A 25,474-nucleotide genomic window follows, 5' to 3' on the forward strand; every position below is an offset into this window, starting at 1 on the left:
GTCTTTTGTGACTGGGTTACCTCACTCAGGATGGTTTCTTCTTCGTTCATCCATTTGCCTGCAGATTTCAAGATTCCATTGTTTTTTTTCCACTGAGTAATACTGCATTGTGTAAATGTACCACATTTTCTCCATCCATTCTTAAGTTGAGGGACATCTAGGTTGCTTCCAGGTTCTGGCTATTACAAATAATACTGCTGTGAACATAGTTTAACAGATGTCCTTGTTGTATGAATGTGCATCTTTTAGGTATATGCCTAAGAGTGGGATTGCTGGATCTTGTGGTAGATTGATTACCATTTTCCTGAGGAACGGCCATTCTGATTTCCAAAGTGGCTGTACGAGTTTGCACTCCCACCAGCAGTGGAGGAGTGTTCCCCTTTCTCTACATCCTCTCCAGCACAAACTGTCATTGGTGTTTTTGATTTTACCCATTCTGACAGGAGTAAGATGGTATCTCAGAGTTGTTTTTATTTGCGTTTCCCTGAGGGCTAAGGATGTCTATCAGCCATTTTAGACTCCTTATTAAGAATTCTCTATTTAGTTCTGTACTCTGTTAGAGTACAAACCATCACATGTATTGAGTAGGTAAACAAATAAGAATACCATAATGGTCCTAGCAGAGCTGCTACTCAAGTGCCCAGGTAAAATGGGGAGTCATGGAAATTTATTCTGTGTGTTATATTGAACAATTACATGTATATGTTAAATATCCAAGTTTAAAAGTCACGGGAACATAAGTGTCTTAGATTTAGGAATTTTTAGGAAATATTTTCATTTATATAATAAGATATCATTGGAATGGGAACTGACTGTAAACACAAGACTCATTTATGTGCCATATATGCCCTAAGCACATAACTTGAATGTAATTTTGTAGAATTTTTATGTGCCTGTACTTTGTACCCTTCACATGGATTTGGGTTTAGAATTTTCCATTTGTGGCATCATTGTTAACAATCAAATTTTTGAACATTTTGGATTTTCAGATTCAGGTGCTCAGGCTTCATAATCTAATATAGTCTTGAACATATAAATAAAGAACAATAGCTTAAAGGTTTAAACATGGACTTCCATGAGAAAGTTAGCTAACTTTGCATGTACTTTACAAACTAATTGAAAATAAAAGTCAAGTCAAGCCCTCTACTGATTTCCCAGAGATCCTATTAGGTAATGAATAAGTTTTAGCATAATTACTTAACTATTATAATATGTTTAAATTAAGCCCCTTTGTTTATAATGCTTTATTATTTGTTTTCATTATTCTATCTCTACTGTCAAAGTTTCAGTTTATGTTTTCACTTGGAAAAATTAATGGTTCAGATGTATTATGTCGTGTCAAAGGAGGGTTCTAAATCATGTGGTTAGTTTAAGTAACCTAAGTAAAAGTATTAGGGTTCCTAGAACAAAAATCACACAGACCTCTTCTGTATTTTACTAATATTTAAAAATTAGATTTCAAACTATTCCCATATAAGAACTACAACCATGTGATACATAATGTTATTTTTGGTTAATACCTGTCTGCATACAGGACAGCTATCATGTAAGATATCATTCCTGATGATATCATTGCCATTTTAGTTTTGTTTAATTGATGTTCACCTAACCAAACAGCATACCACACATTTCTTAGAGTGTGTCCTAGTTGTTAATTGAGTCATGCCTGTGTTTGGACAGTCTATAATAACTATCAAGAAGGACTGACAATACAGCTTAGTGGTAGATTGGTTGTTTAGCATGTGCAAGGCTCTGGCTTCAGCCTCGACACTACAATATATACACATGGATGCTTGAACACACAAATAAGTACCAGTTTCATGCATAGGGCTGAAACATCTTGTTTATATTTAATGTTTCAAAATTTTCTTTAGCCTCCTATAAGTTCCCAGTGTAGAGCCGGGCGTTGGTGGTGCACGCCTTTAATCCCAGCACTCGGGAGGCAGAGGCAGGCGGATCTCTGTGAGTTCCAGGCCAGCCTGGTCTACAGAGCGAGTTCTAGGACAGCTTCCAAAACAATACAGAGAAACCCTGTCTTGAAAAACCAAAAAAAAGTTCCCAGTGTAGAAATAACTAAAAGGCTATTCCAGTGAGCCTTTTAAACATTCTTCATGTCTTGACATACACCTGAGTGCCCCCTTCTGTCCTTCCATGATAGCATGTGTGTGTTTGGGTATAGTTATCATATATTAAAATTGTCCCTTCATAGATTTGCCTCACCTATTTATATTATGACCTCTCTGTGAGCAAAGGCTGGGTCTTTCTTATCTTTGTTTTCTCCCTGTTGCCTAGCAATGCCTGACCTGTGGTAGACAATCAACAATGGTTTGTTGATTAAATGAAAGAACCCAAGAACCCAGCTTATCTAACTCCTTAATTTTAAAAGTATGAAACTTGGGTTTAGTGAGATTGTGACTTTAAGAAATAGAAACAGAAAACCACAGGGTCATCTGTCCCATCTTTCTGTAATGTCCTTGTTAAAGTTATCACGAAATTTCTGTCTGAATACTTTATCACAGAAAAGGTTCTAAACTCTAGTTGTTAATTAAGCTTATCAAGTTGAGAAAAAAGACTATTCCACCTGGGGATTTCTGCTCTTAGTCCTTGTTCTGATGTACAGTACTTAAAACATTTGAAGGCAAGTTGGCAGGTTTTTTTGTTTGGTTGGTTGGTTGGTTTTTGTTGTTGTTGTTTTCAACTTCTCTTCCTTATTTCTTTATAACTTTTCATGTGGGTTTCAGAACATTCACCAAACTGGTTTCTCCTCTTTTACTTCATCGTTGTTCTTTTCTAAATGTTTTTTCTCAGATAGTACACAATAGTTCCAATATGCTCTTATCAGTGATAATGTACATACAACGTTCCCCCCCCCTTCCTGTGTTCTGTTAAGTGAGCCTAGGATGGCAACCATGTCACAGTTTTACCTGATGTAAGCAACGTGTTTCACTTGGCATTTTATTAAACCATAAATCCCTTATCATGCACTTTGTATTTTTTCCTGTTACATTCCATCCTGCTAAGATTGGAACTATTGTTCTAGTCCATTTGAATATTTTTTAATTATTTTAGCCAAATTGTTACCTATCTGCCCCAACTTTGTCTGATCTGGAAATTTATAATATATGATCAGTGTGTTTATCTAAATTATTAAGAATTTGAAGTAGAGAAGAAATGGGTGTTTGTGGTGGTTTAGATGAGAGATGTTCCCCAGAGTTTCAGGCATTTAAACATTTGGTCCCCAGTTGGAAACGTTTAGGGAGGTTTAGGTGGTACAACCCTGATGGAGGAAATAAGTCATTGGAGACAGGCTTTGAAATCAAAAGCCTTACTTGCAGTTTTCTCTGTCCACTTCATGCTTGAGGTTTAAGATGCGAACCATCAGCTTCCTGCTCCTGCTGATGCCTGTTGCTTGCTACCATGCTTTCCTGCCATGATGGCCTCTTAACCCTCTGGAACTGTAAACCCATATTTGTTCCTTCTATAAATTGCCTTGGTTGTGCTGCTTATCTTAACAGTAGAAACCAAACTAGAACTGTGCTTTAATCTAGATTTTTGTGTACAGTATTCTTTGATATTCTGGGCCAGTAGCCCTATCTAAAAGGAAAACCAGGATAATCTTGCATGGTTAGTTTCAGTGAATGCTTGCTGACTCTTAATTGGTACACCTTTTCCTTGCCCAGGGCTCTTAACAGCTTAATAGTGTGTGTCAGAAATTTGTTTGGGATTGATATGTAGTTAATGTGTCTATAATTTCTTGTATCTACCTGCTTTCCATTGTTGACTATTAAAGTGTTTTCTCTATGGTGTCCTCTTCCATTCTCCTTGGTTTTCCTAAGGGTTTTTAAATAGGGAATGAGCTGTGTAAATTCTCCCATAGATAAAAAGATAATGTGTATGGTACAGTAAAGCTGAACTTTAGAACAGCCTGGGACTTTATTCTTGAATGCTGTCAGTTCCAGTTTCCTCATTCTATGATTTTTTTCTTCTGTGACTGTTAATGATGCTAACTGAAAAAATTATCCACGTGTGAGCAAAACTGCATTCTCTTTTTCTTGTTCTTGTTAAGAGTGTTAGAGAAAACCATCTCTTCATAGTTTTTGAAACTTTTGCACACTCTGTGCACCAAACTTCTGAAACCTTTTCTTCAGCTTTTCTCAGATATGTGCCCATTCATTCCTTCCAGACTGTCCTGAATGTTTTTCTTGAAAGTAGTTCTCATAATGTGCTTTCAACCTCCATGCGAGGATTCATTCAGGTCTCTTCTAGGGATGTCTGCAGACCTCACAAAGCAAAGACTCCTGTAGTTACGGCACCCTGGCCTGTCTCTGTCAGTAGAACAATAATTAAGGACAATAAAGCTGATTGGCATAATTTAATCTTGAAGTGGAAAAGTCTCAGTGATTCAGGTTTTACTACTGCTGGTAACATTGCCAACCTGAAAATCAGCTTCTTCAGTAAAGACAAAATTGGATTAGAGAACAGTGTCCTACCTTCCAACAAAAAAGAAGAAAACATATATCCAGAACATGATAAGGAACCCCAGATGCTATGTGAGGAACTGTAGGCTCACCTTGGATGGTTTAATAAAAAGATATATGAAAATAGAAAAGCTGTTTGCCAAGAGACATTGTGAACTAGGAAATTATCATTATGCAAAGGATACTAAAGGAGCCCCACTGTTTCCCATGTGGCCAACAACCTATTTTATGAAATCTCCTGCCAGCTGTCTGGCATGTAAAGAAAGGAAATCCTTCTCAGCACAGCATTAGTGTGGAGTTGGCCCCTCACCAGACTATGACTTCATCCTGAGATACCTGTCCTTGTAGCTATACCTACAGGGAAAGGGACAGCAAGCTACAGCTAGAGAGCATGCTGCTGGAAACATGGCCAGGACCTGTGTCTCCCCAGATATGGCTGAGGCTAGACCACTAGTTGAACAGTCCCCTAGACAGGACCTGGCTTTGTGCACCTCAGCCAGATACTTTTCTAGTATGACCATAGCCCTCTTAGTATCCTGGGATCACTGTACTGGCTCTTGCAGGCTCTCTAGGTTCCCTTTGTACGTCACACCCACCTGTTGTGAAGCAGCCCTCCCGAGCATTTAGTGGAGTAAATGAGTTCACTAGAGAAATGATCTTTCTTGTAGTATGATGATGCAATCAACAAAATTCAAACCATGTGAATTTCTACAAAATGAACAGAACAGTTTCTTCACACATGAATAATAAAAAATAAACATTAAAAGGAAAACTTACTGATTGGTTTAAAGAAACATCTCAACTGATGACTCAGCGGGTAAAAGATAATGCTGTCAGCCTAAGTTCAGTCTCCAGGTGGAAGGAGAGAACCAACTCCTGCAAATTGTCCTCTCACCTCCTCACAGGCACTATGGTGTACAAACACACATCTCTGCTCCACTAAATATTATCAAAACAGATAGAGGCAACCTAAGAAATCTGGATGTGAGCTATAAGTAATTAGGAATTGTTAAGTTGTATGATATTGTGGTTATGTTTTAAAGAGTAGTCTTTATCTTTTTAGATGCATATTGAAATGCTTAATGGATAAAAAGGAAATAGTTTCTGTCATTTGCTTCAAAATATCTGACAGAATGAAGAGAGAAGTGTATCATTGTTGAACATGGTTAGCATATATAGTATAACTTTATCATATTACTCTCCAATTTTGTATATTCTAAATATTCATAATGAAAACTTGGAAATTCTCCCCCAAATATTTTTATTGTCATATAAATAGCTATTTGCATGTTCAGGTCCAAAACTCTCTCTGGTTATAATGTATATAATCTTTGCATGACTAAAATTAGAGTCCTTTTACTTGTAGATTGATATCATATTGATTTTAGTTTCTGGGACCCAGTCTGTGGCTTTGATGCTGCTTCTAGATAAATCAAAGCTTTAATAAATTAATGGTTCAACTTTCAACTAGCTGGTTATTTACCCATGTGAAACCATAAAGGGTCACATGAACTATTAAAGTAAATTGGGAGACTAGGTAATATTTGTTGGAGACAGCAAAAAATCTATTCACACCATCCCTAGTTCTAACTAGGTTTGGGTTGGTTTGTGGTAGGAATTAACCTAGGACCTCACACATGCTCAGTATGCACTCATTAACTTAATATCTCATGCCTTTTCACCTTAGCATAAGTTCTAAGATGGCAGGGGCAGTGTCTGTTTTGTTTCCTATTTTATACTCTGTTTAACAAGCACCATGCTATTTGATAAACAATAGATAGATGTTAAATGATTTAATTTAGCCTTTTTGTGTTATTTTTCTCCAAAATTGAGTTAATCGCAGGCATGTTTAGCCTGTGACTATTGACTGCACGTAGCCCATGAGAGCTATGAATGTGGACCAACACATATGCAGATGACAACATCAATGACAATGACAAAAGATTGAACACTTCTGGAAATTAATCCTTTGAATTTTATTTTCTAAAAAATCCTTTTGTGCATGATACGTGTATGTGAGTGTGTGCAGGAATGCCGTGGTAAACAGGCAGAGGTAAGAAGACAACATTGTAGAATTGGTTTTTTTCTTCCACTTTTACATCGTTCCAAGGGACTGAACTCAGGTCTTCAGGTTTGTAATATTACCATTACCATATGAGCAGTCTCACCAGCCTTGGAAATGATTCCTATGATACCTTCAAACTGAAATGGTTTTTTGCCCTGAGACTAATTTTTAAAATCTGAGATTTTGGAAAGTATCGCTGCCTTTTATACTTGGTAGCATCATAGACGGAATGCTAAATTGTAAAGTTTTTATTAGTTTGAGAGTTTTGTATATAATTTGATCATATTCATCTCCTATCTCTTCCTAGATCCACATCCCCTTTCCTATGCACTCAACTTTTTGTCTGTTTTTTAAACTCCATCACGACCAATTTCTGATACTCGAAAACTCTTATATGTGTGGGATTTTCACTGGAATGTGCTTGACTTATAAGGGCTGTGCTCTTAGAGAAAATGGTTTCTCTGTTACAGCAGCAGCTAACAGTTGTCAATAGCTCCATGACTAGGGGTGGGAGTTGGTGCCAAATTCCCCCTTCTGTGCTAGGATTTGGTATGGCTTGAGCTTGCACAGATCTTATTGTGTATGTTGCCACAACCACTGTGAGTTCCTATGTGCAGCTGACCTACTGTGTTCAGAAGACACGATTCCTGTAGTCGTCTACCACTACTGGCTCTTATACTCCTCCTGGCCCATTGTGCACAGTGATTCCTGAGCCTTGGTAGGAAGTATGCAATATATATTCCAGTTTTGACTCGTCATTCTGAAGTCTTATAATTTTCGGCACCTTGGTTAGTAATGTGGCTTTTGTGTTAATCACCATCTACTGCAAATAGAAGCTACTCAGAGGAGGGTTGAAAGATTTATTGATCTGTGGGTATAATGATGAGTCATTAGGAATCAGAATAGTACTATGCCAGTTTAGTAGAATTATAGTGATAGGTCCTCGTCTGGGGCCTATGACCTATCTAGATACAGGTTCTGGTCTGATAATGGATGCTGAATATGGTTTTCACTTTGTGGAACAGGTCATAAAAATATAATCAGAAAGTATCTGGTATTTGTGCTGCTAGGCACCAGTGGGCATGTCTTGCCAGGCCACTCATACAGTGTAGTTCACAGGGTACACAGCTGAGTAAGATTGATAACTACCTTTCTCTTCCGGAAGCATGCACAGTTCCTTCAGTATTGTGAAAGCTGGCCAGTAGCGAGGAAACTTCCAGGTCAGTGCCAGCTTGGTTTCTCCATGTTCTGTAACTCAAGTATGTCGTATCTTCAGCAATATAGTCTTACTGTCGAGTTCTGATGGGTAACCAAGAGCAAGGGCAATAGCCTGCAGTGTTTTGAGGGGTGGTCTATGGGGCCTCTCTAGACAACAGTTCTGAAAGAATTAACCCTTTCATGGCACTGGGCTTTTATTTGTTAGCCTTTGTGTCCAGTACTGGCATCGTTGCCTTGTTATAGTGCAGCTCCATTTTAACTCTGTGTGCTACATATGTGTGTGTGTTAGGAAGTTTCTGAGTAGTTATTTTCCATATGACTTTTTAACAGTGTTTTGTGTTATTTTCCTTTCACATACTTCCTTTTCCTGTCTTCTGCTCTCCCACACCAGCGTAACCTTTTCTATTCCATTATCATATTTTAACTCCTTATACCAGTGCATTCTACCTCCCCTCATATGAAAACTCCTTCCCATGATTCCTTACTAATCTCCTAAGCACTATGATCATTCCAATTGAAACACAAATATCTGAAGGTTCAAGTCTGGCATCACAAATGAGAGAAAACATGTAACACTTATCTTTCTGGAACTGGTTTACCTCTCTCAGAACAATTATTTCTAGTTCCATTCATTTACATGTGAATGTCATAATTTCCTCCTTCTTTATAGCTGAATATTATTCCATTGTGTAAATATGCCATATTTTCATTATTTATTCATCAGCTTATGGACATCTAGACTGTTTCCTTTTTCTGTCTATTTTGAGTAGAGCAGTAGTGAATGTGAATGACTTGGTATCTCTAGAGTAGGCTATGGAGTCCTTTGGGTATAAACCAAGGAGTGGTATAGTTGGATCATGTGACAGGTCTATTTTTAGGAATTTCCACACTGCTCGTACTGTCACCAGCAATGAATAAGTGTTTCCATTCCCCACTAACTATGATAGCAAAACAAGCATCTAAACATCTAAGTCTCTGAAACAATAACCTGATTCTCTTCTATTGTATTCCTGAGAATGTGCTAGAGATCTCAGTCTGTGTGTACTAGGCACATACAGTATTTGGGGAATAATTTATTGTTATTAAAGGAGGTAAATACTGTTCTCAACACACAAAAGAGTCAGGTTTAGCAAGTTCCAAAGTCCATCTTTAAGAGAATTGATAAATGTTGCTTTGCTTATGTATTTGTACCTTTTACTGCAGTTGTGTTTGGTTTTACAACCTGTACAGTCCTTGAACATATTTTAGGTAAGTTACAGATATTGTCATCAAATTTAAATCCCAGGGATTTGACATCTATACTTGGTTGTCATGAGCTTATTATATATATTTTGCTTCATGCATTTGAAGTTTTTCAGTAAATTTGATTAGGAATTATAAAAGAAAAATAAATTTCTCCAATATCCTACAGAACAAAAGAGCAATGTGTTTAAGTTGTGTTATTTTTGTTCGCTTATTTTTTGAGGCAGGGTTTCTCTGTGTAACAGCCCTAGCTGTCCTAGTACTAGCTCTTGAAGAACAGACTGGCCTCAAACTCACAGAGATCTGCCTGCCTCTACCTGCCAAGTCCTGGGATTAAAGATGTGTGCCACCACCACATCAAATTGTGTAAATTTTAAAATGACTGTAATGCAGATAGTAAAATATACTCAGACTGTACCCACCAATGTGCTGCCTGCAAAAAGAAAATTCATGATCAAAATACTAAATAGATAAGAATAAATATATAAGAAGCTAGATAAAATATCTGTAATGCATAATTTTAATATCCAAACATAATTTTGTTATTTATAACTGTATATAGTATAAACTGTAGTATGCAAAAGTAATTTTTTTCATAGAAAACTTTATAGCTAGCGTGGAGGTGCATGAGAGGCTGATGAAGAAGTATTGCTTGAGCCCAGGACTTTGCAGATAATCTTGGCAATACACTGAGGGTCTGTCTCATAAATATAAAAGCAAGTTATAATGAATAAAAATATTCTATATATGTTGACGGTTGTTGAGTTACTAATATAAAAATTGCCTTTATTTTCAAATCCTAAGTGAAAGCAACACTACTTTTTGCTATTTTTACATGAAAACCGTGGGTTTTTCCTTTTTAGTAAAACACCGATATTTGTTTAAAGTACTTTTATTTTGAGGCTGTTTCAGAAATTACTTTTTTCATATTTATAGCTAAAGCACATTAATAGACATTGTTTTCAATATGCTGCAAAGACCAAGTTTTACTGTGTGCATTGGTACAGTCAGTAACTTGTTTGTATTTGACTATAAAAGCACAAATAGCAACAACAGTGATACACAAATAAGTTTACATTAAACTTAGAAGCTACTGAACAGGAAAAGAAACAGTTAACAAAGGAGAAAAAGTATAGACTGCGAAAAAGTAGCTGCAAACCTTATATTTTATAAGGGATTAATATCTATAATATATCAGAAACTCAGAACTACTCAGATGCAAGTAAACAATAACCCAGTTAAAAATGGGCAGGAGCCAGGAGCTGGCTTGGTGGTTAAGAACACTCATTGCTCTTCCAGAGGACCTTGGTTCAATCTCATCATCCATATGATAGTTCATAATCATCTGTAACTCCAGTTCCAGGGCATCTGACACCTTCTTCTGTCCTTCAAGGGTACCAGGCACACACTTGGTATACAGACATATGTATAGGTAAAACACCCATACATATGAAATAATAAAACAATTGTTTTAAATGGACAAAGAAACATGCTTCTAATTCTAGCACTCAGGAGGTGGAGGACCAGAAGTTCTAGTTCATCCTCAGCTACCAGTGAGTTTGAGGTAGCCTATCCTACATGCAACCCTGTCTCTACACCCAAAATAAACAAACACCTGAAAAGGCAGTTTTGAAAAGGGGATAGTCAACAAGTACATGAACTGCTCAGCATCATTAATCATAAAAATGCAAAAACCATGAGATACCTTTTAGGACTGTTGTCAAAAAATAAGGTAAGTGATAAGACTTTGGTACATTGCACATTATTGGTAGGGATATAAATTAGTATAGCCATTGCAAAAACTAGCATATAGGTTCCTCGACTAGAAATAGAACTGACATATGAACTAGTAATTCTACTTGTGGATATATAGCCAAAGAACATGTAATCAGTAGTCTGAAGAATATTTGAATTTCTGTTTTTACTCTGCCATTATTCACAGCAAAGATACAAAAGAAAGATGAATGTTTATCAGAGGCTGAGTAGATAAAGAAAATGTATTATATATGCACAATAGAATATTATTCTGCCGGGGCTGGAGAGATGGCTCAGAGGTTAAGAGCACTGACTGCTCTTCCTGGGGTCCTGAGTTCAATTCCCAGCAACCACATGGTGGCTCACAACCATCTATAATGAGATCTGGTGCCCTTTTCTGGCATGCAGGCAGACATGCAGACAGAACACTGTATACATAATAAATAAATCTTTAAAAAAATATTATTATGCCATAATAGAAGAACATTCTGAGATTTATAGCAACATGCTCAACCCAAAAGGTATTATGTTAAGTAAAACAAGCCAGGCACAAAAAGTCAAAGACTTTATGATGTCACTTATCTGTGAATCTAAAATAAGTTGTACCTGTAGAAATACAAAGTAGAGGTTATCCGGTGCTGGAGAGGAGGAACAGTATAGGAAGGCTTTCTTCAAAAGGTTTAGAAAGAATAAAATTTAAGTTCTATGATATAACATGATAAGTGCAAATAATACATATTTAAAATTGCCGTATTGGGTTGGGGATGTATGCTTAGTTGGTAGAGTACTTTTAAAGCATGCCCAATGCCCTGGGTTCTGTACCTAGCACCATATAAACTGAGCGTTATAGCACATGCTTTTAATCCCAGCATTTAGGAGTTAGAGGCAGGAAGAACATAAGACGTTGAAGGTCATCCTCAGCTATGTAGTGACTTAAGGTCAGTCTGCGTTAAATGATACTCTGTGTCCAAATAAAATTGCTATGAGTGTAAATTTCAAATGCTTTTAGAAACAAATGGTGAATATGTAAACTGACAGGATATATATATCAAATCATTTCATTATTCCCAATAATTAGGAACATTATTTGTCAGTTTCTTTTTTTAGACAGTCTCATGGAGAGTTGACCAAGCAAGACCATTTCCATTGCCCCAAATCTGTCTGAAATGTTTGTAGACGTGTTATAGTGTTTTTGCTTATGTCGTGTTATAATATAAAACTCTGTTTTGCACATAAAGAATATGCTTTACACATGAACAGACACCAATTCTGCCTATACCAACATATTGTTTTCTTTTACTACTATGTTCATAGGACGATATTGAGCTCCTATGAGCTAGCTAACCTGTTGAAATTATTGTAAATAAAGTTTTGTTTGATAATTAACTATTTTTATTATGATAACTTTTTGGGAATAAATTAGAAAAATAAATTTTGGGCTTTTGTAATATTAAAAAACTTCCTAAAATCACAGAAACCCTATAGATCCTTGCTTAAGATCTTGCAGCTAGTTGATGGTGGAAGGAAGAGAATAATATATTTTTGACATCTGGTCCTTTATTTTTTTTCCCTTCCATCCCTAGGCCTGACCTCAGTAGTTGTTTTGTAGGTATATGCCCGCTCTGAAATAGAATTTAATCTTCACTTTGAAATCAGAGACTGAGATATGTAGAAGGGCTGAGTGGTCCCAGGGTACTGAAGATTAGTAGTACACTTATCTGGCAGCTACTTCGTCACTAATGACAATTCTCAAGTAGAGATGAACATGAGGAACAAGCATTAAAAAAACCTTGTACAATTGAAAAAGTGCCACAAAGTGCAAAATAAAATCATAAAGTCTCTTTGGCAGTGTCCCTGAATCTCTATTCTTCTTTGACCTTGCAATTACAGTTTTAAAAACCTGGCTTCACTGTTCAGCACAGATAAGAAGCAAAATTAGAAGGGCAAGAAAGCTTTTAAGCATAGGAACATGGCCAGCTGTAAGAAGTGACCACTTAAGGTGAGGAAGAGACAAAACTACAAAACATAGATATTCCAAGCTAGAATTTTTGGCATGAAAGAAAATAAATTCCCTGTATTTTATCACCTCCAGGAGGACACTATTGTATTAAAATATTATGTTTGAGCATACCAATTAAGGGAGAATTACGTATCTTTTATTTAAAGAAGTATTTCTTTTATTTAAAGAAATATTTCTAAGTGACAGATACTGAAACTGCAAGTCTTTTTTATATATTTATATGAAGGTACTTTAGAGAGTGTCTGTTCAAAAAACCGTTAAAAGACAGTGGTTAGGAAAATGCTGTAGCTGGTGCTGTGCATAAGCAACAAAGTGAAGGCAATTAATGCTGCTTCTTGAGTTGGACTAAACTTGTTAAGACTGAATTCTCACTGGCCCTTACAGTAAATGTCTAATTGACATGCAGTAGCCTGTGAATGAAATAAAGATTCACATATAAAATCTCCAGAGAAACAAAACCTTTGAATCTTCAACTTTTGCAGTGCTTTAAGGCTTTGCCTGGAAAGGAGGCAATATTGCAAAGTGGTTGAGAGCCTGGAGCCAAGCTGTCTAAGGTCACATTCTAGCCCCTGCGTTTTAAAGATAGAATTTAAATGATTGAGTCTGATTCAAGTTAGTCTTTTGTTCTGTGAAAATAATATAATTAGTAGGAGAGTTTTAAGGACTAAGAAAGTTCAAGCATGTTAGCATTGTTTTGGCACATATGTGAGTTACAGGTAGTTGTGAGCCAGTGGATGCTACAAACGAAAATCAGTCTTCTACAAGAGCAGCAAGCACCCTTATCCATTGAACAATCGCTGCAGTCCCCTGTTTGCTGCTGCTTATGCTGGAATGAATTGTTGTTTTCTCATTTGGGCACACGGCAAAAGTCATTTACAAGTTAAATGTGTTGTGGGTTTTTTGTTGTTTGTTTGGGTTTTTTTACTTTTTACTAGGCACTGAAGTTCTATAAATAGATCAGAAATATATAACAAAAAACTTTTAGCCTTACATATTATCCTGTTAGAAAATAGTTTCAAGCTTAACACATGAGAAGAAACCATGGTAGTTTGAGATATTTTGCTACCCACTAAAATCTTAATGACTTTATACTTAAAATATGCTTCAAACAAGAGTGCTTTTGGTTACCAGGTTTTTGTTTAATAATATCACCTATTGGTAAGATTTCATTTGAATCATCAGCTCAGTATACTCTGGCTTTTGTCACTCTTTTTAAATGAGCTGAGGCTTTATAGGCTGCAGTGTTCCCTTTTTGTGTCCAGAAATTAGGTTTTTTTGCTCCTCATTACTGAGAGCTGCCAAAGTACCATGGAAAAATGTGGAGCAATTCAAAGTTGCTAAATAAACTACCATGCACTGTGTGTGTCTTCATGCACTCTGAATCCTCACATCAGTCCAAGGAAAATGTTTTTACCCCCTTTTGCAGAGGACAAAACAGCACCTTTAAGAAAATGAGTTGGTGAGGTTGAGTGGGGGTTGGAGGGGTAGGGGAAGAGGGGAGGAAGAGGAATCTGGGATTGACATGTGAATCAAGCTTGTTTCTAATTTAAATTAAATAAAGAAAAATGAATCATTAAATGATTTGATCACACACAGGGTATCATTAAAACAGTGTTCAAGCAAAGTTAGCCTGCCTAAAAGACTGTTTTACTATGCCCCCTGTCTTTCAAAAGGAAGTTGTAATGTTTCCATTAGTATCAACAACTGGCCAATAACTTAGACATTGAATCAACAGCCAGAAACCTATTACATACAAGAGCTAAGTATATCTTCTTTTCTAGGGTATGTAACCAGCTAAAGAACCTGGCTAAATTTCTCCAGGTATAAGGAATCTGAGATGAAGAAAATTTCCTCCCTTCTCTACTTCATATGGAGTTTAGTATTTTTTGTTTTGTTTTTAAACAACTTAGCTCTTGATTTTAGACCTCTACTGCAGGTCTGCACTTCCCATTTGATGTCTTTCAGAATTTGAGGTTCATGGAAATCTGGGCTAAAAAGGTCTTTGTTTTTGTTTGGATTGTATTTGTTTTAAACATTCATTTATATAGAATTGATCTTCCTGTTTCTCCACGTCCTATTTCTTTGGAATTAGAATAGCCTTAGTTCTTTTTTTGTTTGTTTGTTTTTTGAGACAGAGTTTCTCTGTATTGTTTTGGAGCCTGTCCTGGAACTCACTTGGTAGACCAGGCTGGCCTCGAACTCACAGAGATCCACCTGTCTCTGCCTCCCAAGTGCTGGGATTAAAGGCGTGTGCCACCACCACCCCCTGGCCCCGAGTAGCCTTAGTTCTAATGAACTTTCTGTATGCAGGATTTTTTTATGCGGCTATCTAGATTAGACTAGAGAACCAAATGATTGTCAACATGCCAAGTGTAGCACGAATAATAAAAACTCAGAGACAGGGACTGGAAAGATAGCTTAGTAGTTAAGAGCATTGGCTTTTCTTCCTGAGGACCTGGGTTAAATTCCTAGCACCCACGTGGCAACTCAGTACTGTCTGTAACTCCATTCCAGGGGATTTGACATCCCTCACACAGACATAAATGCTGGCAAAATACCAATACACATAAAAATAAATAAGTTATATTTTAAAAACCCAGAAGACAGATATTGGGGTTAAAACTGATGATCAGAGAGGCAAAGCAGCCAGCCACTAGAGAGTTCTCACCTACCAATGCTCAGACTGAATGGGATGATCCACCAAACCTCAGGCTGCACCGCAATGCACCAAACCTCATACTCCCTGAGACTGCGCTATGACTGCCCTGAGCTCCTCCTGTCTTATATTCCTCTCTGGTGCAGGTTTAAAGGCACATCATCCCAAATGCTGGGATCAAAGGTGTGAGCTCTGTTTCTCTTTTAGACTGATGCATGTAGCCCAAGGTGGCCTTGAACTCACAGAGACCCATCTGCCTCTGTCTCCTGAGTGCTAGGATTAAAGGTGTGTGCCATCACTGACTGGCCTCTGTGGCTTTGTCCAGCTTTGCACTCTGATCTTCAGGCAAACTTTATTAGATCATAAGCAATATATCATCACACCAAGCATATAATCCTAGAACTTAGGAGACTGAGACAGGAAAATCTTGAGTTTAGATATATATCAAGTCCCTATCTTAACAAAACAAAACCTGTTCTCATTTCTGGGAGTTGTCCTCTGTTAATACAAATATATATTGACACAAACTACTGTTGGTTAAATGGGAACTATTTATGACGGTTAATTTTGTGTTTTTTAGTCACCTTAGAAAAACAAACTATAATTGTCTGATTCATCCTCTTATCTCTAGTAATAGCACACAATGGTATTACAGAAATATTTGTTCAGTGAAAGGATTGAGTGTTCTTTGAAAGTAATTTTGTTTCCCACTAAATTTTAAGTAGATCTTGATTCCTGTAACAACATCATACCAAATTTGGCATATCAACAGTATGGTAGTTTGGTTCTTGTAAATAAATATGACTTTGAGGAAAAGTTACCCAGTCTCTTAAACTGTTTTTCTATCTCTATAAAAACACTGTGATTAAATGGTTTTGGTTTGAAGATGCCTTTCAACCCAAATTATATCATCTGTGATAATTGCATTTCATGTTTTCGAAATCTAGGAATGGCATATTAATTATTTACTGTTGCTGTGTATCCCTGAGGTATAATAATTAGTGGCCATAAATGTGTTCTCCTGATTATGCTTTCAAGCAAATATTAAACTTTTCTGACTTGGAAAAAACAAAAAGGTGAGGAAGAAATCATTAAAAAATTAGTGAGAAATTACTTTTGAAATTACTGTATCTAACATGGGGTAGGGCCTAGGCCCTGCCCCAAATGATGTGACGGACTTTAATGATCTGCCATGGAAGGTCTTGAAAAAGAAAAAAAGGCAAAGAAATTACTGTATCTAGAGTAGTCTATATTTAAGAGTAGAATATTTTATTATTTTATTATTTTTCTTTTATTGAAAATAGATTCTTTTCTTGCATAATATATCCTGATTACAGATCCCCTCCCTATATTCCTCCCAGTTCCTTCCCACCTCCCCTCTCATCCGTATCTGCTATTTTTTTGTCTCTCATTAGAAAACAACAGGTTTATAAGGAAATTAAAATATAACAAAATAAAATATAATAAGATAATACAAAAACTATCACATTGAAGTTGGACAGGACAAGCCTACAGAGGGAAAAGAGCCCAAGAGAAGGCACAAGAATGAGAGAGCTACTTGTTTGCACACTCAGGATTTCCATAAAAACATTAAACTGGAAGTAGCAATCTATACACAGAGGACCTACAATCTCTGTGAGTTTATATGAGTATTGATCATGTTAATTAGAGGGCCTTGTTCTCTCCTGGTGTCCTCCATCCAGTCTTGTTCTTTCTGCCTCCTCCATTGTGGGGTTTCCAGAGCCCTGAGGGGAAGGATTTAAGTGAGACATCTCATTGAGGGCTGAGTGTTCTAAGTTCTCTCATGCCATGTGCAATGTCTGGCTGTGGTTCTGTGTACTGTTCCCATCTGCTGCAGTAGGAGAAAGCTCTGATGATGGCTGAACAAGGCACTGATCTATGATTATAGCAGAATATCATTAGGAGTTACTTTATCACATGTTTTTATTTTTCTAGACCAGTAGTATTTGGTTTTACTCCAGGTAAGGGTAGAGTTTTACTTCAGTAGGAAAACTGAAGTCACAACGAAAATGATTTCTCTCTCCCAAATCAGATTGTATTTGAAAACTTTCAACCATGTTAGAAATCAAAGAAGTGCAACATAAGACAAAAATATGTATATTTGCTTATCAAATTGGCAAATGTTGTAAATGGCACTCATTTTTGATGAAGGTATTAAACTGACATTCTTAAAGCAGTGAGAACATAAACTGCTGTGGTTGTTCCAAATGTCAATCTGAAAGCTTCCTGCAAATTTGAAGTTTTTATAATTTTGACACACAATTTCACATTTAGAAAAACCATTTTGAGGAACTTTATTATAGAGTTCAACAGTTTATGATGTTATGAACTCCATATACTATACGTATATGAAGACACATGGTAAGCTTATTAATAATTGCTTTGGCTTTCTTCTCTGCTCTTTTTTGTTTTCCAGATTTTCCAGGAACAAAATATATACCTTTTTTTAATGCAACCTTGTCTTGTAGTGATACTTTGTAATCTAACAAATAAAGCTTGCCTGAAGATCAGCATGCAGAGCTAAGCCACTAGTTAGCCACACACCTAAGCCACTAGTTAGCCATAGGGGACAGGAAGTGGTGGCCACACCTTTAATCCCAACACTAGGGAGACAGAGACAGATGGATCTCTGTGAAGTCAAGGCCACCTTGGGTTACATGAGAGTAAATCAGCCTAAAAGAGAAACAGAGCTCACACCTTTGATCCCAGCACCTGCGATGACATGCTTTTAATCCTACACTAGAGAGGAATATAAGGCAGGTGCTCAGTGCAGTCTCAGTGCATTCTGATGTTTTTGGTGGAGAGCATTGCAGTCTGCAGTGACACTGAGGACAGGATCACTGCCTTTGGTCTGAGCCTTGGTAGAGGTAAAAACTCTAGTGGCTTGGCTGCTTTGCTTTTCTGATCTTCAATTTGAACCCCAGTATCTGTCTCTGGGTTTTTATTATTTGTGCTACATTGTCTTTATTAATATGTAGAATTCTTTCTTATTTCTTCTAATACCTTCTTTCATTTCTGAACAGGTCTCCAGGAAAAGCTGGGCTATCATCAGTCAAGGTGAGTTGTATTTTCTCAAATATTTTGGTATTTGTCACCTTCTTACTACTGCTTCTTTAAAGTTATTTTTCCTTCAAGAACATTGTGATTACACTCTGATTTACCAATTACTTAGATAATCCATAAATAACTATGTAAATATTGTGTTATAAGGACAGGTATATATATATAATTTTTATATTTTGCTAATTTTTTATTTATAATTTTAAAAATAAAATAACACTATAAAGGACCAAGTATAAACTTAGTGATAGAATATTTACCTAGCATATACAAGGCCTTAAGTTCAGACCCTAGTATTTTAAAGAAAAAATATAGAATAACCAAAACACTTGTATGCTTCTAATGGGCACATATTTTGACACTATTAGTGTAAATAAATTTTGATACTGGTCTTATTTCTAGACAAAGAGATTTTCTGTTGTTAAAGTATGTTATTGGTAGCCTTTTTTTGTTTGTTTTTGTCCTGCTTGGGATCAAATCTGGAGCCTATCGCATGCTGGGTAAGTGCTCCATCACTGAGCTACATCCTAGCCCCTAAGAGATACCCATTTAAAATACAATAATATCATCATGAAAATTTACTTGCATTAAATACATCATATATAAGTATTTATATATGTGTATTATATGATTTTTATATGTATTATTTTGAACATTTTCTACATTTCAGATATATGCATATATTTATATATACCTTTTAATGCACATTGGACATATTATACTGTATTTATGTGGTACTTTCTACAGAAGTAAAAATGAATTAATTATATACAAAGCCCAAATGAGTTTGAAATACCAGAGTGTTGATTGGAGGTACAAAGCACAGAAAAATATACGCACTGAGATTCCATTATGTTAAGTTCAAAAACATACCATAAAAGAATGTATAGTTGCCGGATGTTGGTGGCACATGCCTTTAATCCCAGCACTCGGGAGGCCGAGGCAGGTGGATCTCTGTGAGTTCGAGGCCAGCCTGGTCTACAGAAAGAGTTCCGGGACAGCCTCCAAAACAATACAGAGAAACCCTGACTCGAAAACAACAACAACAACAAAAAGAATGTATAGTTATAAATATAATCATGAGCTCTCCCTGAGTCCTTTGATTTAATACACTTAGTAACCCCATATAATTGGGCATGATGACTAGTAGGCAGGATTTTCTACCCCACCAGCCGGTTCCCAAATAACTATACAGAGACTTATTAATTATAAATGCTCAGCTGATAGCTTAGGCTTGTAGCTAACTAGCTCTTACATTTTAACCCGTATTTCTTATCTATGCTCTACCATATAATGGTACATTTTTTTCAGCATGGCATGTCCATCTCATGCTTCCTCTGCATCTAGCTGGTGACCACACCCTCCTTCTTCCCAGTGTTGTCTCAGTCCAGTTCTCCTGCCTAACCTCTTCCTGCCTAGCTATTGGCCAGTTGGATCTTTATGAAACCAATGAGAACAATATATCTTCACAGTGTACAAAAGGATTATTCTACAGCAATGTCTCATGCCTATAATCCCAGCACTAGAGATGTGGAGGCAGGAGAATAAAAAATTCAAAATCATTTTTGTTTACATAGTGAATTTGAGGCCATCTTGTACTACATGAGACCCTGTCTCCGTCAAACACCAAGAATGAAAAGGAAACATAAACATAGCCAAACTGGAAAGAAAGCAAAGTAACCATAAACAAAATTTAGGCTACCATTTCTCAGGAGGAGAGATCATAAAGGAAAATGAGAATAATGTACAAGAGACTTGATAGATCTTTGTTTTCTTAAACTGGATGCTTAAGAAAAATTCTATTATAATTCTTGTTTATTTTTTATAAAAAATATTTTATACTTAATATTTCCATAAAACATGTTTTAAAAACAAATAAATGGTTTAAATGTCCATAAAGCAAAAGATACATGATGAGAAGACCCTTTCCTCCTATTCCTTACCCCCTACCTCCTAGTCTCCATATCTGGAAGTGATTGCTTTTTATGCTTGTAGGTTTTCAAAGCCACTTGGCTCTAAGGTATTTATAGGTTATAACAAATACGTTTGGACAATCTGCTTTATACCAGTAATTAAAGACTGCCCTTACTTGACTAAAATTAGATAGCAAATGTACATATTTAGTAAATAAATATGAGATTGGATATTGTTCCCTTTTTACTTTTTTATTTCAAGATAAGTATAGAGTCACAGAAATCTATAAATATAGTATGAAGAAGGCCTGTGTGTCCTTCAGCCAGTTTCCCCAATGGTTATGACTTAATTATAGAACAGTATCAAAACCTGGAATTTAGCATTTGTCCAGTGTGAATGTATAATACTATGTCAGTATTTTCTGTGTGTATGTTTGTGTAACCACCACAACCAAGATGCAGAACTGTGTCATCAACATCTTCCTTGTGCTACCACTTTATAGTTAACATGCTACCAACACCCCACATCATCTCCAAATTTGTTTTCCATCTCTGTCGTTTTGTCATTTTGAAAGATAGACTATAAATTAAATCATGTATTATATGCTGCTTTGAAATTAGCAGACACTATTGAGATACCTCAGAATTATATTTATCAGCATTGTGGTCATTTTCATTGCCCTCTATCGTACATATGTGTATATGTACTGAGACTATTGGGTATGTTTTATATATAAGTGATATATCTACTAGTATCCTTTTTAAAGATTTATTTTTATGTGTGCATGTCTATTTGTGTATATACTACACAGAGGCTAGAATGGGGCATTGAAATCTGTGGAGTTAGTGTTCCAGACAGTTGTGAACCAACCAAATATGGGTACAAATAACTCAACTCAGGTCCTGTGGAAGATCTGGAAGTGCTTTTTACTACCAAGTTCTCTCCAGATCCTCATCTACAAATATCTTAATTGGCACAAACAAATAAAGGTCCTGGTTTGTGGTAATTTAACAGTCTCACATTATAGATATCTATGCAAAGGGACAAAAGTTCTTGGCTTTTATAGAACAACAGACTAAATGACTATTACAAGAAGTTGGAGGAAGGAAAACAAAATGCATCAGACATGAGAACACTGTTATATAGGTAGAAGTAGAAGCAGAATATAAACATTTCAAAAAGAAGATAGAATTTGTGCTAGGGATTGAAAATTGAGTGATTGCATGGGTAGATAGAGAATGATTGGCAAAATATTACATTAGGGAGCAATATGAACTAAGGTGTGAAGGTATGGCATTTGTTGGAACTTTGTGCAGAATAAAAGAAACAGGACCTTGGCCACTTAATTACATTTGTTCAGAATTAATAAAGAAAATTAAAAAAAGGAATCTAATCACTGCTTAGCACTTTTTTTCAGTGATTTTTGTTAATACTAATTAAAAACAATTGGGGCCTAGGAAGTTTTCATGTATATTTTTAATTATCTTAAATGAAAATTTTCCATTAAATAATGTTGTAAAATGCTTTTGATTTTTCAGGTAATAAACATTTGGAGGATAATTGAATTAAAATTGGTAGGATTGATGGTACTACTGTGATAATTGTTCTTGAATATGATCTTTCAGATATTTTCCATCTTGTCAAAGTTCTCTTACTAGTTTTTATTAAATATTCTTTAGTTTAAAACTAGGCTGGAGCTGGAAAGATGGCTCAGTGTTGAGGAAAACTTGTTCTTATAGAGAAAGCAGGTTTGATTTCCAGCATGCACATGGCACCTTACAGATATAAGTCCTCCGGTTCCAGGGGATCAGGCATGCACACAGTGTGTGTATATATATAGATATAGATATAGATATAGATAGATAGATAGATATAGATATAGATACACACATACGTACATGCAGGCAAAACAAACTTTATTTAAGTAAATAAATACTTTTACAAAGTACACTCCTTTTTGTACAAGGCCTCTGCCATACACAAAGAACTACAGAAAACTAAGGAATGCTGAGAGTGGGAGAAACAGTTTTCCCCAGAGAAGAGAATACCAATTGGTTATCCAATTCTAAATGGTCAGCCTCAGAATCATACATACATGTAACATCATACAGAGCAGGTTATATTTAAGAATAAATGCCTATCTATATGCATATATATATATATATATAATAACAACTAATGAAAAAGAGGCCATAAATTTGAAAGAGCAAGGAGGAAAGGAGAAAATGTTATAATCTCAAAAATAAAAGGGAAAAAGTACTGAATTTAAAAAAGCAGGCTGGGCTGGGTGGGCGGTATTGGCACACGCCCTAAATCCCAGCACTCAGACTGTAGAGGCAGGTGGATCTCTGTGAGTTCAAGACCAGCCTGGTCTACACAGCGAGTTCCAGGACAGCCTCCAAAGACACAGAGAAACTGTCTCAAAAAACAAACAAAAGTAATAATAAAAAAGCAGGCTGGACATTTTAGCACACACCTTTAATGTCAGTTCTTGGGAGGTAGAGGCAGGGGCTTGTTCTACACAATGAATCCCAGACCAACCAGAACTATATGATGAGATGCTATTTCAAAAAATAAAATTTAAAGGCTGGAGATAGATGGCTCAGCGGTTAAGAGCACTGACTGTTCTCCTGGAGGTCCTGAGTTCAATTCCCAGCAACCACATGGTGGCTCACAACCACCTTGAATGAGATATGGCATGCAGGCAGAAGACTGTATATATGATAAATAAATAAAATATTAAAAACATAAAAATAAATAAATAAAATTTAAAACCAGAATTCAATTGAAGAATATGTGAACTTGAGATGTACATATTAATCAAAGAAAAATCAGAATAAACATTATTCAAGATTAACTATTTAGGCCAGGTGTTGGTGGCGCACGCCTTTAATCCCAGGCAGATCTCTGTGAGTTCGAGGCCAGCCTGGTCTACAAAGTGAGTTCCAGGACAGCCTCCAAAGCTACAGAGAAACCCTGTCTCGAAAAACCAAAAAAAAAAAATTAACTATTTAGCATTGATTGTTTAGTGCTGGACTCCATTTGAGATTTTGAGTAAATAGTGGTAGACTCAACAAGCAATGTCCCTGTTCTTATGGTCGTTGTGGTAGTTTGAATGTAATTGGCTCCCATAAGCTCATAGGGAGTGGCACTATTAGGAGGTGTGGCTTTGTTGGAGTAGGTATGTCCTTGTTGGAGGAACTGTGTCACTGTGGAGGCAGTCTTTGAGGTTTCCTGTGCCCAAGATACTGCCCAGTGTCTCAGTTGACTTCCTGTTGCCTTCTGATCAATATGTAGCCAGCACCATGTCTGCCTGCTTGCTGCCATGCCCCCTGCCATGATGGTTATTGTAATTTAAGAAAAGTGGTACAATATGTGTAAGGAAAAGGGGCCAGCCAAAGAAATACACTTTTTAGCCATTTGGCTCTAATTTTTAAAGTCAGGGTGTATTTCTTTCACTGACTCTGATTCCAGGGCCAAAGTGTGTTTCTTTAGGGCCAAAGTATGTTTCTTTGGCACTGGTTTCAGGGTCAGGGTGCAGGTTGCAGGGTGAAATTGTGTTTCTTCGGCTCTGCTCAGGGTTGCAGGGCCAAAGTGTGTTTCTTTGGCTCTGCTCAGGGTGTGTTTCTTTGGCTGGTCCTTTTTCTTACAATAGGACCGAATGTGACTGGGACAATATATGAGGCCACTGGCAGTGGGTACAAGACCTAACACTAATGCACAAACTGGCTTAGTGGAGCCCATTCTATATGGAGAGATACCTTGCCCAGCCTAGACACAGGGGTATGTCCGGGGGGGGGGTGCCTTGGTCCTGCCTCAAAGAGATGAAACAGACTTAGTAGATTTCCTAGGGGAGGTTTTACCTTCTCCAAGGAGCAGATGGGAGGAGGGGGAGTGGGGGTGCAGCAGGAGAGGAGGGAGGGGGGACTGGGATTGGAATGTAAAAAATAATAAAAAGAAAAGAAAAGAAAAGCAGTTCGAGAGGTAAAGACACCATGTGACAGGTTTCAAGCAGAGGGTTTTTGTTTTGGGGTTTTTTTTGTTTTTTTTACGAGACAGGGTTTCTCTGTATTTGGGGGGGGTTTAATTAGGTAAAAGGATCACAAAAGGGGGAAAGGGGAAGGGGGAACCATCCTCCAGGGGCAGAAGCAGTGGGAAAGAGGAAAGAGAGGCAGAGGGACATGAGGGAGGACAGACAGACAGGGAGAGAGAGAAAGAAAGAGAGAATGGGAGGTGGGCAGGGCCCTTTTGAAAGGGAGCATATTGGGTAGGCACAGGTGGTGGTACTCTTAGTGGCAGCAGCTACGGACATATCCTGTCAGAACTCCAAAGGCATTTAGATGCCTAAATACTAACAATGATAATCTCTGAAACTGGAAGCGAGCAACCGCAATTAATGTTTTCCCTTTTAAGAGTTGATGTGGTCATGATGTCTCTGACTTGAGCCTATGCTCTGTGACTTCATAGGTACATCAGTCCTGTTGTGTCTGGAAGACACAATTTTCTTGGTGTCTTCAATCAGCTCTGGCTCTTACAATCTTTCTGCCTCCTCTTCTGCATAGTTCCCTGAGCCCTGAGGGAAGGGTTTGATGAAGACATCCCATTTACGGCTGAGTGTTCCAAAACCTTTTACTCTCTACACATTGTCTAGTTGTGGGTCTCTTTGTTAGTTACCATCTACTCCAAGAGGAAGCTTCTCTGACAATGGTTGATATGACTGAGGCACTGTTCTATGGGTATAACAAAATTTAATTGGGTCTAACAAAATTTCATTGGGCGTCACATTATTGCTATGTTCCTTTAGCAATACAATAGTATTTTGCTGTCCTCTACACCCATTCATGGCCTCCCGAGAATGTCAGGCATGGTTTCCATCTTTTGGAGTAGGTCTTAAATTCAATCAGAGGGTTGTGGCTTACCCCATGTTCGTGCCACTATTGTACACCATATCTTGCAGGCAGATGACCGTTGTAGATCACAGGTTTTGTAACTGATTGCCTTTTTCCTAGTAACATGCAGAGTATCATAAGCACTAGTCAGTAGTG

The 25,474-nt window shown here is 37.0% G+C and overlaps 1 protein-coding gene across 3 annotated transcripts in view; it reads left to right on the forward strand.

Annotated features, from left to right (window-relative positions):
* Wdr44 (WD repeat domain 44) overlaps positions 1-25,474 on the forward strand; it is an 88,740-nt gene that overhangs the window by 19,146 nt on the left and 44,120 nt on the right. For all 3 annotated transcript variants that reach the window (XM_040744537.1, XM_040744535.1, XM_040744536.1), the window contains one exon: positions 18,479-18,512. In XM_040744537.1, coding sequence (XP_040600471.1) covers positions 18,479-18,512 — 34 coding nt within the window. The remainder of the gene's footprint in view (positions 1-18,478; positions 18,513-25,474) is intronic.

The sequence above is a fragment of the Mesocricetus auratus genome, unplaced genomic scaffold (assembly GCF_017639785.1).
Source record: "Mesocricetus auratus isolate SY011 unplaced genomic scaffold, BCM_Maur_2.0 Super-Scaffold_100003, whole genome shotgun sequence".
In the NCBI taxonomy this organism is placed as follows: Eukaryota; Metazoa; Chordata; class Mammalia; order Rodentia; family Cricetidae; genus Mesocricetus; species Mesocricetus auratus.